General features: G+C 36.6%; 1 protein-coding gene across 2 annotated transcripts in view; it reads right to left on the bottom strand.

The window, feature by feature from the left end:
- The window catches only part of FAM117B (family with sequence similarity 117 member B), an 89,611-nt gene that overhangs the window by 17,244 nt on the left and 58,884 nt on the right, over window positions 1-13,483 (bottom strand). For both annotated transcript variants that reach the window (XM_059928496.1, XM_059928495.1), the window contains exons 3-4: window positions 13,204-13,296; window positions 11,969-12,082 (exon numbers count right to left, since the gene is read on the bottom strand). In XM_059928496.1, coding sequence (XP_059784479.1) covers window positions 11,969-12,082; window positions 13,204-13,296 — 207 coding nt within the window. The remainder of the gene's footprint in view (window positions 1-11,968; window positions 12,083-13,203; window positions 13,297-13,483) is intronic.

Raw genomic sequence — 13,483 nt, 5'->3', positions numbered from 1 at the left:
AACTTATTTTTTTACTTCCTATTTCCCTAATTTTACTTCCTAATTCCCTAATTCCTATTTCTTTCTATGCTTTAAAACTCTTATTTACCAAATCATTTTTATAGCTGCATAGTATTTCATTGTATAAGTGTATGAAGAAGTCAGTGTCCTGTTATTGGCCAAAGAGTTTCCAATTTTTCACTATTCAAAAAAAAATACTGGCAATTCCCTGGCGGTCCAGTGGTTAGGACTCTGCGCTTTCACTGCCGACGGCTTGGGTTCAATCCCTGGTCAGGGAACTAAGATTTCGCAAGCCACGCGGCCCAGCCAAAAATAAAAGAAAAAAAAAATGCTGCCATAAACATCCTCTTAGATGAGTATTTGCACACATATGTAAATACTTCCTTAGTATACAATCCTGGAAGGACTAATGGCTCAAAATGCAAGAAAGATTTTCAGGATTTTGATTCATATTGCCAAACTGAACAACAAAATATTTTTACTTCTTACAATATCTGCACCTCCACATTCATTACCGCATTTATAATATTTACAATAACTATGACATGGAAACAACCTATGTGTCTGTTGATGAATGAATGGAAATGTGGTACACACAAACGATGAAATATTATTCAGCCATAAAAGAAATCCTGCCATTTGCGACAACATGGATGGACCTTGAGAGCATTATGCTAAGTGAAATAAGTCAGACAGACAAATACTGTATGTTCTCACTTATATGAGGAATCTAAAAAAAACCCCACAAACTCAAAAAATAAATTAAAAAAAATTTTAAATAAAAATAAAAATAAACCAAACTCATAGAAACAGAAGTAGACTGGTGGTTGCCAGGGGCAGATGGGTGGAGGAAATGGGTAAAGACAGTTAAGAATACAAACTTCCAATTACAAGATGAATATGTTCTGGGGATCTAATGTACAACGTGGTGACTATAGTTAACAACACAGTTTTATATACTTGGAAGTTGCTAAGAGAGTAGATCTTAAAAGTTCTCACCAGAAAAGAAAAAACAGGTAACTACATGAGGTGATGGGTGTCTTAACTAATCTTACTGTGGTAATAATTTCACAATATATACATATACCAAGTCGTCACATTGTATATCTTAAATACACAATGTTATATGTCAATTATATTTCTATAAAGCTGGGGAAAAAGGAAAAGAATGATACACGATTTCTTCAAAATTGTTTTTTAAAAAAACTTTTGCCCTATGAACGACACTGTCAAAAGAATGAAATACTAATTCAGACTGGGAAAAAATATTTGTAACTCACATAGTCAACAAAGGACTTGTATTCAGAATATATAAAGATCTCTCAAAACTCAGTAATAAGAAAACAAGCAGCCTGATTTAGAAATGGGCAAAATATTTGAACATACACTTCACCAAACATGATATACAGATGGCAAATAACCATATGAAAAGATGTTCACTAGGGTAATGCAAATTAATATCAAGATGCAATGTCACTACACATCTATCTGAATGGCTAAAATAAAAAATACTGACAATACCAAGTGCTGATGAGAAAGCAGAGCAAATGAGATTCTCATACACTGCTGCTGGGAATGCACAATGGTACAACCATTCTGGAAAAGTTTTACAGTTTCTATTAAGTTCAAGATACAATTACTATATGAACAAGCAATCCCATTCCTGAGCATTTTCCCTAGAAAAATGAAAATTTATGTTTATGCAAAATTCTGCAAGGGAATGATTATAGCAATTCTCTTCATAATCTCCAAAAACTCCTCAGCAATAAAAGGGAACAAACTATTGATATACACAACTTGGATAAATCACAAAGGCACTATTGCTGAGTAAAAGAAGACAGTCTCAAAAGATTACATACTGTACGATTCCATTCATAGGACATTCTCAAAAAGATTTAACACTAGAGTGATGGAGAACAAATCAGTGATTACAGAGGTTAAGGAGGGGTGTGTGTGTATAAAGGGATAGCATGAGGAAATTTGGGGGGAGTGGTGGTGATGGAATTATTCTCACACAATATCCTGTGTCACAGCATCCTGACTGTGGTGGATGGTTACACGAATCTATACATGTATTAAAATTCATGTAGCTGTATGCCAACCCCCCAAAAAAGTCAATTTTACTACATGATCATTGACAAACAAAAGGAAAAGTTACTAGCTAACAGAATCATTCTGGATCATGTTCTTTCTGTCTAATATTGTCTCCTTAGGTCTTTGCCTAGAGAGAGCTATATGCTGAAATGGATGAAAGGTGGGAAGAATATCTTTTAAAAAGCAGTCCACGAATGACTTAGGGACCCCTCAAAAGTTAGGTATGTCCCTTTTAGGTGAGGTCAACTGAGTACTGACCAGTCCTGTCAGCTGCCTTTCAGACACCCTATTCTTCAATCCTTCCATCTTAGTGCTACAAAGCCAGTAACTTCCCTTGCTTCCCGAAAGCCTCATCAGCAATCCAGCACTGGTTCACCCTGTGACAGAACTGTGATAAGGACAGGACAGGAAGAGGAAGGCAAACAGCAAAGGCCACTACTCCGTTCCATTCTTGTAATAACTTGCATTCTCCACCCTCTGCCCTACTCTCATTCCAAGGTCTTCACTTTCCTACTTTTAACTTCAGTGAAATAATGCCTAAGAGAGTCATTGAAACTGGTTATTTCTCATCGGTCTTTTATATCACTAAGACCTGTCACTAACACCTTGAAGGAAAAAAAAATTTTTTTTAATCTATTCTTACCCTCTTGTTTCCTTAGCAACAGAAGTAAAATCCCAAAGTATAATCTAACAAAAGGCTTAAAAAAAAAAAAAACCCTCTCCAATTAGATATGTACTTGCTACAGGGATAAGAGTGGGAGAGTAGAGCTAAGAATATGTTTTGGTTCATGATGGGTCAAGGAGGGAAAGAAACCTTTCTTAAAGTAGTGGCAATAGAAAATAGAAAATAGTGAGGTGACAGGAAACTGATTCAGACTAAAGCACCTAGGGGTTAAAAGAAACCCACAGCTCACTAATCTGCAGTGGAGGGCACATTAGAACATTTTTGTCAGGCAGTCATCCTTCCTGTGCCTGGACTCTTCCTGTGTCAGGAAACAATGAGGAGACAGGGAACTGGTACAGACTAAGAAAGATCTCAGGAGTTATTAGTATATATACTACAAATAGAACTTTTCCTTTTTTTTTTATACTGAGTGAAAGGTACTCAATTCTAAACTTAATTTTCTCTCCTAAATGTCACAAAACAACATAAATAATGGCTTGCTTTGGATGCCATTTTCAGGCTGCACTTGGTTTGTAACTGTTAAGTTATAGAAATGAGGAAGGAGAAGGCTAGAAGGGGAAGATGACCTGTCAGGTTTTCCACAAAATGTTGACCATCCTGGATTTTAGAATCATAAAGATCTGTCAGTAAGCTTGCTAAGAACAGAAAGCTTAAGTTTCCTGGGTGTCATGTTGAGAAATGCACATAAGAGGAACCTACCAGTATAGTAACTAACTGTACATCTTGTTACTGCCTTTCCAGGCCTTTCCAGAAGTCATAACCTACTCAATTGGTAAGAAGTTTTTCTCAAATGTATTCTAAATAGCAGCAAGCATTTATCAACAGTTTAATCTATTTAAGGCAAAAGAAAGAAAGGAAGGAAAAGAAAGAAAGAAAGAAAATGGCCACTTCCCTAAGGTCAACACACCATTTTAGATAAATGAAGCAAAAGGTTCAACTGTAATTCATTTAACTAGCAAATAGCTATATGATTAGAAGAAAAAAAATCTACCCAAGCTGCCGGGGGAAAAATTTTCTTCATTAAGCATACTGTTATTGTTCCAGAAATAAAAGATAATAATAGGCCTTTGATTTTACTCCTTACATAAACTATATTCTAAAATATCTAAAAATAACAAAAATGATTATACTTTAACTTTCATGCTCCATTTCAAGGGCTCTTAAGGAATTTTATGTGTGTGTATATAATTTATTTTTCCCATATCCACACAGCTTTCTGTAATAAAATCTACATTTCTAAATATAAATCAGTATATGCAAATATAAGTGGGTTATCATATTAACTGAGAGGTCATCCTTAGATAGCTCTGAAAGGTTAAAAATCCTTCAATGTACTAAGGCAAAATCTACCTCTCCTAAGATCTATTCTTTGGAAACAACAAGGATCTCCTATTTTCTCTTACTTACTTACTTACTTACTTACTTACTTACTTACTTATTTATTTATTTATTTATTTATTTATGACTGCGTTGGGTCTTTGTTGCTACGCGCAGGCTTTCTCTAATTGTGTTGAGCGGGAGCCACTCTTCATCGCGGTGCGCGGGCCTCTCACTATCGCGGCCTCTCCTGTTGGGGAGCACAGGCTCCAGACGCGCAGGCTCAGTAACTGTGGCTCACGGGCCCAGCTGCTCTGCGGCATGTGGGATCCTCCCAGACCAGGGCTCGAACCCGTGTCCCCTGCATTGGCAGGCAGATTCTCAACCACTGCGCCACCAGGGAAGCCCCCTATTTTCTCAATTTTTGATTCTTTCTCTTCAAATCAGAATGTTTTCCACTCAATTAAGATTTCAATTAGGTGAATCACTGTTTTAAAGGTTTTTTCCTATTTACATTCTCCATATATCTATATACATTACAGCTTAAAGATCAAATTCTGCATCAAAGCTGAGAAGTAACCAACAAAGAAAGAACCCCAAGAGAAGGGTTGGCTAATCCTGAATCTTCATTAGAGGTTAATCTACATTATAACTTACGTATCTGTTTCAAAGTGTGGGGATAAGACTGTGGTATGACACAGAGAGTCAGGAAAGATGGGAAGAACACCTACTGAAGCAGTAGCTGAGCAGGAAAAAGAAATATACAGTTAAATTTTCAAAGGAAGAAAAATGTGCCTTGATAGGCAAGTAGGATGGAAAAGGTGTGTTCAGCAATTCAACAGAGATCTATGAGAGAAATATGAGCCAGAAACCCTAATATAACAACAGGGAGGTCAAAACTGATGTTTAGAATGTTTTTTTAAAAATTAGAAAGCACTGGAAAAAAAGCTTTCCTATCTTAAGGGCTTTTGTAGAGGGCCTCCATGTGGCCTTGATTCCTCCTGTCCTGTCAGCATTACTTTATTTCTGTCCTCCAGCAATCACTGTCCTTTCATCTGATATCCCCCTCTTAGCTCTTCTAAGCTACAACTATACTCTATAATAAAGGTCACAGCTGAAGCACCTACTCTTGATTTCTAAGTAGCAAAATCTTAAAACTTTCAAGAACAGCAATCATGTCCTGGACTGGCATACAAAGATTTTATTGCAGAGCAGCAATTTTCTCTTTAAAGTGCAACGCCCCTCTCACTCTTCAGATGAAAATAGGTTTTTATCCCTTTCTACCTCACTATCCCTTTGCTCTCAAACCCTCCTAAGCTACTACAAAACTACAGTGTCCCAGCCCAGATGAAGAAATAAGAAAATCCTATGGGAGGGCTTTCTTGCTTGAGGCTATAACAACCAGAAACACCTGCATGATTTTTAAATTCTCACTCCTAAATTAGTTTATGCAACTGTGAAGATGCTGCATCTCCCGCTCCTCTGTTACTAATATCTGACTCTAATCATCAATCAAACAATCCTGAAATGTATTAGTTACATATTCTAATGAGAATATTTCTTGAAATACTCCTTAAAAATACGGTACCGTAAGTATCCGAGGGCTCTGTCAATTTTGGAAACCACTGACGTGTGAAAAGATTCTCTCTCCTAAGAAACTTGGCAGCATTTATTCTTCATAACAAATAGTTCCCCACCCCCCAAATTTCCAGGGAAAGAACCACTCAAAAAGGTATGTGAGAATTCTTTTCTAACTGCAAATATCCATTGTAAGCCCAAGAAAAAGATCTTTTGTTAACCAGTGGTTATAGACTATGAGCTAGCTATAAGCAGAGCAATACTGTCCTTGATCATTAAGGGATACTAAAGGAATTTCCGAATAATTTTCTCCAAACAAAAAAAACTCCAAACCAAAAAACTGTAATAACTTGGAAAGTCTATGAAGAGAAAAGTTAAAGAGCCCCCCAAATATTCAAACTTCTCAACCAAATAATGGAAAATCTACCCCTAGGAAAGTATAAATATATAAAAAGCTTTAAGCACACAGGAACTGGACCCAACTAAATAGCCAAAATTAGGGAAATGCTCTACAGAATCTGAAACATTAAAAATGTTCCTGAAGCATCTGTAATAACATTTTTCCACATTAAGTAAATTTTTTTTAATATATAAAGTGTAACATATGGTAGGATCTCAACAAGGAATGAGAAAGGAAAAACAAGAAAAAACGTAAGGAATAGCTGTCTTTAAAGAGAGACTCTGGATGATTTTTTTCCTATTTGATTTTTTAAAAAATTACAGCTTGATTGAGACATAATCTTTTTATTTGACTTTTTTAGTTTCTGAAATTTTTGTAATAAGCATGTAAATATTTTTATGATAATAAAAGCTTTAGAAAATAACTTCAATATGAAATTGGCAGAGAAGCCTAGTGAAAAATCCAACTGGAAGCGACCTAAGATCTACTGAACAGTTATTATGGGTCAAGAATTGCATTAACTGTTTTATAACATTCTATCGCATTTAAGCCTCAGTATAACGCACTAACAGGTAATACTATAACGCAGAGAACCCGAGGAACTTCATACAGCCAACAAGCAGCAGGGCTCAGTTGTGAACTAAACAGTCTGATCTCAGGGCACCTGTGCTCATCCTCTAGCTACATGACCTCCCAGGTTACTTCTGGATTCTTTGCTAGCATCTAATCTATTATTTCCAGACAATTATATTTGTATTTTATCTATTTATTTTTTATGTTGGTTGGTAGATTTTTTTGCAGCTTATTGAAAAATAATTCACAATACCATACAACTTACTCGTTTAAAGTGTACAACTTTTGCTTCTGAATGGTTATTGAACAGAGTTGTACAACCATCACCACAATTGATCTTAGAATCACCAAAAATAAGTCCCTCACCCATTAGCAGTCACTCTCTATTTCCCCCCAACTTTCCCAGCTCTAGGCAACCACCAATCTACAACCTGGCTCTATGGGTTTGCTTATTCTGGACATTTCATGTAAGTGAAATCATATAATATGTGTTCTTTTGTGTCTGGCTTCTTTCACTTAGCATAATGTTTTCAAAGTTCACCCATATGGTAGCATGTACCAGTACTCCATTCCTTTTTATGACTGAATAATATTCCATTGTATGGATATACTGCATTTTATTTATCCATTCATTGGTTGATGGACATTTGGGTTGTTTCCAAATTTTGGCTACTGTGAGCCATGCTGCTATGAACATTTGTGTCCAAGTTTTTATGTAAACGTACGTTTTCAATTCTCTTGGGTACATATCTTGGAGAGGAAGTGCTGGGTTATATAGTAACTCTATGTTTGTTTGTTTTTAATTATTATTTATTTATTTATTTATTTTTGGTTGCATTGGGTCTTCATTGCTGCACGGGCTTTCTCTGGTTGTGGCAAGTGGGGGCTACTCTTCACTGCCATGCGTGGGCCTCTCACTGCAGTGGCCTCTCTCGTGTGCAGCACGGGCTCTAGGCGCACGGGCTTCAGTAGTTGTAGCACTCAGCCTCAGTAGTTGTGGCTCGCGGCCTCTAGAGCGCAGGCTCAGTAGTTGTGGAGCACGGGCTTAGTTGCTCCGCAGCATGTGGGATCTTCCCGGACCAGGGATCGAACCCGTGTCCCCTGCATTGGCAGGCAGATTCTTAACCACTGTGCCACCAGGGAAGCCCCCTGTAACTCTGTGTTTATTTAGCCTTTTGAGGAACTGCCAGGATGTTTTCCAAAATGGCTAAACCATTTTACATTCCTATCAGCAATATATAAGGGTTCCAATTTCTCCACGTCCTTACTAACACTTGTTATCTGTCTTTTTAGTTTTAGCTGTCCTAGTGGGTATGAAATAGTATCTCACTGGAATGTGTATGCATTTCCCTACTGACAAATAATGCTAAGTATCTTTTTCACATACTTATTGGCTATCTGTACATCTTCCTTGGAGAACTCTCTATTTAGATCCTTTGCCCATTTTTAAATTGGGCTGTTTGTCTTTTCATTATTGAGTTGCAAGAGTTCTTTATATATTTTAGATACAAGTGCTTTATCAGATATATGATTTATATATATTTTTGCCCATTTTGTGGGATGTCTTTTCACTTTTTTGATGGTGTCCTTTGATGCACAAAAGTTTTTAATTTTGATAAAGTCCAATTTATGCACTTTTTCTATTGTGCCTCGTGCTTTTGGTGTCATATTTAACAAACCACTGCCTAATCCTATGTCACATTTATGCTTATGTTTTCATATAAGAGCTTTTAGTTTTAGCTCTTATATTTAGGTCTTTGACCATTTTGAGTTACTTTTGTACATGATGTGAGGAAGGTAGATATATTTTTTAAATCATGTTTTAAAGGCTAGAATTGGCCTTATCTTTTACTCCTATGTCTCCATCATTCCCATCTCATCAACCATCAGCTAACAAAGTTTAAAAACTCAGACTCTGAAGTCAAAATGCCTAGATTAGAATCCCAGTTCTGGCTCATATGACCTTGCACAAGATACTTGATCTCTCTGGGCCTTAATTCCTTGCCTGTAAATTGGGGATAATAACAATCTCCAAATCAAAGATGAGGATTAAATGCTAATAATATATACAAAAGCTGAGTAGAGTGCGTCCCATATTGTAAGCACTTAATAGACTTCAATTATTATTAGTTTCTAAATATCACTCAGGTTTGTCCACTCTCTCCAGCTCCACAACTTCTACCTTACTTTAGTTCACCATCATTTCTTATATGGATTATAAATCTATTCTCAAATGGTTTCCTGCCTCTAATCTTGTCCTCTTCCAAATTCATTCTCTACTCTGAACCCATAATGATCATGACAAAATGTGTATCTGATCACCTATCAACCCCCTGAATTGCAGAAAATAGTTCTCTGGTGTCTCTAGGACAAAGTCCAAATTTCTTAACAACTGAGACATGAAGACTTTCAGGTCTGGCTACTATTTACCTCTCTAGCCTAATCTCTTACTACCAACCCTACCTGAAGCCATGATTTCTTATACGTCTAGAAAATTGGCTAAATTCTACTTAATCTTCAGGGACCACTTAAGACACCATTTTCTCTAGAAGTCCTTCTAGATGGCTCATAGCCAGTCCAAGGATAAATATCCCTTCTATAGCACTCTGAACACTCCCTGATCAACACACTCAATACACTGTGTAAAAATTAACTGTTTACTTACATCTATTTGAGACTTGGTGGGAGGAAAGCCCCAATATTTCATTTATCACTGCATCCCCTAATGAGTACTACAGTACGAGTTATATGGCAACATTTAATATATGTTACGTGGATGGAGGAATGGCCTCAAAGCACACGTATCTCAAACTGGTACTTTCTCCACTAGAGAGAGAACCCACTAAACAAAGCCACACCCATGACTTACTGAATGATATTTTCATGTTCACAGTCTCAAAGTTTCAATTAAATATGAATACTACTACCATAGTTATCATGATGCATACGTGCCTGATCTCTGATTGGCTATTAACACTAAAGCAAGTCAAGTAGTCAAAATGTTTGTTGTGTCAAGTGTACAAAAGTCAAGCCACATGAATTTATTTTTCAAGTTACTATATTTTCTAGTCCTCATCTTCTCCACAGAGACATTTTAGAATTAGACAAAAATGAAGTTCATGCAAACTTCAATAATCTTTATGAAGCAAATTCAACTTGCAAGGGAAAAAAAGAAGAAAATTTTGGATAATTTTATTGCTTTAATTGCTATTTTTTTTTTTTTTTTTTTTTAATTTTTGGCTGTGTTGGGTCTTCGTTTCTGTGCGAGGGCTTTCTCTAGTTGCGGCAAGCGGGGGCCACTCTTCATCGCGGTGCGCGGGCCTCTCACTATCGCGGGCTCTCTTGTTGCGGAGCACAGGCTCCAGACACGCAGGCTCAGTAGTTGTGGCTCACGGGCCTAGTTGCTCCGCGGCATGTGGGATCTTCCCAAGACCAGGGCTCGAACCCGTGTCCCCTGCATTGGCAGGCAGATTCTCAACCGCTGTGCCACCAGGGAAGCCCTAATTGCTAATTTTAATGCAACTTTTAAAAAAAAATCACTTCAGAAAGTTATAAACTGCTAAAACCCATCACTTAATTCAATAAAACTCAACCTTGACCTCTATTCTACTTGGAGTAAAAATATGGATAGGAAATAAGAATTGGACTTATCTCTTAGAAACACATCTAAATTATTTATGGATGAATTAGGGGAAGTGGAAGGTTGGCAAATTCACCTGTAAAACCATGTGGGTCTGTAGCCTTTGAGAGTGAGCGGAATAATTAGTATTCCAACTTTGACAATTATTAATCTATTCAAATTTTTCATTTCTTGTTTTGTCAATTTTGCATTTTCTATTTCTCCAAATATAAATGCAGTTTGTTTAGGTTTTTAAATGCATTAATGTATATTCATATTTTATAACTAAAAATGCCTTATATATGGAAAAAAGCTATTGGAAACTACAATCAAACTATAAATTTGTGAAATCAAATTTGACCCATGCATCAACATTTTAAGACACAATTAATTTGAAAAAAATATTTACCTCTACCCATACTTTCTCTTGAAAACAATCCACATACACTTGACAATCATCAGAAGCTATCAACCTGTAAGTGGGGCTGGCAAACTATTTCTTGCTCTCTCCTTGCTAAGGGACCCCATCTAATTTCAATTCAGTTAAAGAGAAATGCTCTATGAGTGAGCCATCAGGAGCAATTCATAGAGTTCAATTAAAGAATCAAAGCAGTTAAAATTTTCCCTACTAAAAGACTTTATGCTCCAGGTATCATCATTATCCTCTATCTTCACGTGAGGAAACTGAGACTTAGAACAGGTTACTTATCCAGGGTCTGGTTCCACAGCCAACGATTATCTCTATTATTCTGCCTCCAACATACTAAACTGATAGAGACGAAAATATAGTAAACCAAAATATGTAACTAGCTATAATGCCTAGAAGTCATATCACAGATCACTACAGGAAAATATCATTTTGTCAACTTAACATTCTGTTTGTTTTTTTTTTAATTTTTTTTTCTTTTAATTAATTAATTTATTTATTTATTTTTGGCTGCACTGGGTCTTCATTTCAGCACGAGGGCTTTTTCTACTTGCGGCGTGAGGAGGCCACTCCTCATCGCGGTGCGTGGGCCTCTCAGTGTCGCGGCCTCTCTTGTTGTGGAGCACAAGCTCCAGATGCGCAGGCTCAGCAGTTGTGGCTCATGGGCCCAGTTGCTCTGCGACATGTGAGATCCTCCCAGACCAGGGCTCGAACCTGTGTCCCCTGCATTGGCAGGCAGACTCTCAACCACTGCGCCACCAGGGAAGCCCCTGTTTTGTTTTTTTTTAAAGAGGTAAATTTGGTTTTTTGTTTTTTTTTTAAACTTTGGGTTTATTTATTTATTTATTTATTTATGGCTGTGTTGGGTCTTCGTTTCTGTGCGAGGGCTTTCTCTAGTTGCGGCAACTGGGGGCCACTCTTCTTCGCGGTGCGCAGGCCTCTCATTATTGCGGCCTCTCTTGTTGCGGAGCACAGGCTCCAGACGCGCAGGCTCAGTAATTGTGGCTCACGGGCCTAGTTGCTCCGCGGCATGTGGGATCTTCCCAGACCAGGGCGCGAACCCATGTCTCCTGCATTGGCAGGCAGATTCTCAACCACTGCGCCACCAGGGAAGCCCCATTCTGTTTTTTTTAAATGAAGGCTGTGATTCAGTATTTAATCACTGTTTCAAATATGTTTTAGACATGTTTATCCTAAACAGTTACCTATGAAATAACATATCACCAGGAAAACAACAAATCCCTTGTCTGGATTTTATGGTATCTGTGCTCCTACCTGACACTGGTTAATAGCTGCATGGTTGCCATGGAATGGAGACTGTCTTTCTTTATCTCGATGATGCCGACTGCTGTGTTTACTTCTCTGCAATTGCTGGCGTAATTTTGCAATCTGAAAAAGGGAAAAATAACAAGTATGTCAGAGTGTTTTCCACATTACATAAAACATACTCATGCTTAATAAGAACCAGTAAAATTCAGCCTTAATAAATCTCTTGAGTTTTTAAACCATCCCACAAAAATCTGATTTATTGTAAAAAAAATTTATATATATATATACACATATATATATACACACACACATCTGTATATGCATAAATGTATATCTTTCTTTCAAAGAAAAAATTATGTTCCAACACTATTCTGAGACTTTAAGCTTCCCAAGTACTAAACAAATGAAATTTTTAGCATTTAGAATAAATTATATTATACATTATAGCTTTCACAAAGAATTCAAAAATAATGATAAGTATTCTCTCATTTCACTTACGAGTCACATTTTATTTAGAATTAGATTTCTTTAACAAACACCTAAACTTCAACAGCTCCAAAAAGTAAACAGTATTATTTAAAAATCAACTCAAGCTCCCCAGGCTCTGGGAGGCTCCTGGAGATGTGCTGTCCACTGAGCATAATCAAATTATGAATAAACATAATAAACATCAACTCTGTTAAAAAAAAAAAAAAAATCAACTCAAGCCATGAAATGCATTCAGATACAATCTTTAAATAACAAATACAATTTCAATCAATATCCTATATTATACTTTGACTGAATTTTTCTGTTTTATTGCTACATTATGTATAAAATGCAAATGTCCTAATTACAGGCACAAAAAATGGTAATCATAGCATAGGGCCATAATCAACTTGGTTATACTGGGTTACTGAAATTCAGAAATACTACCACTGTATATAGAAATAGTAAGTGTGAATTTGTTGTATCACTGCAATCTTATACATTTGATATTTATATTAACAGCTATGGACTCTCATTAAAAATAAAGAAAAACACATAATCAAGTAAGTTATGCGTACATTTCCCCATTCAAATCTTTACTCAACATAATAACTGTTTTTCTGTTATTTCTCAAGTAAACAAAACCACCAAAACAAAACAAAAAATTAAAAAACAATGGAAATTGACAAATCTTTGCTGCTCACAACTTCAAGGAACTAGTCAACGAAGGGATCAAATTTCCACACCCACTTCCTTGGAACCATTTCTCTGACCTCCTTAAGTTGATCTGTGCTGCCCCACGACGCTGAACGCTTGTGAGACCCTTTCTTTTTTTCAGAGTACTCTTCAGCCCATGCACTCTCTGTCTATAATGGGAAAAAGAAGGAAGAGGTTTTAATAAAACAATTAATCATTTAACAATAATGAATGCCACATTTGCGACAACACAGATGGACCCTGAGGGTATTATGTTAAATGAAGTCAGAGAAAGACAAAAACCATATGATCTCACATGTGGAAACTAAAAAAACAAACAAACAAACTCATAGAAAA

This window comes from Balaenoptera ricei, chromosome 7 (assembly GCF_028023285.1).
Source record: "Balaenoptera ricei isolate mBalRic1 chromosome 7, mBalRic1.hap2, whole genome shotgun sequence".
In the NCBI taxonomy this organism is placed as follows: domain Eukaryota; kingdom Metazoa; phylum Chordata; class Mammalia; order Artiodactyla; family Balaenopteridae; genus Balaenoptera; species Balaenoptera ricei.
The sequence above is the reverse complement of the archived record's forward strand: the minus strand, read 5'-3'. Positions and strand labels throughout refer to the sequence as shown.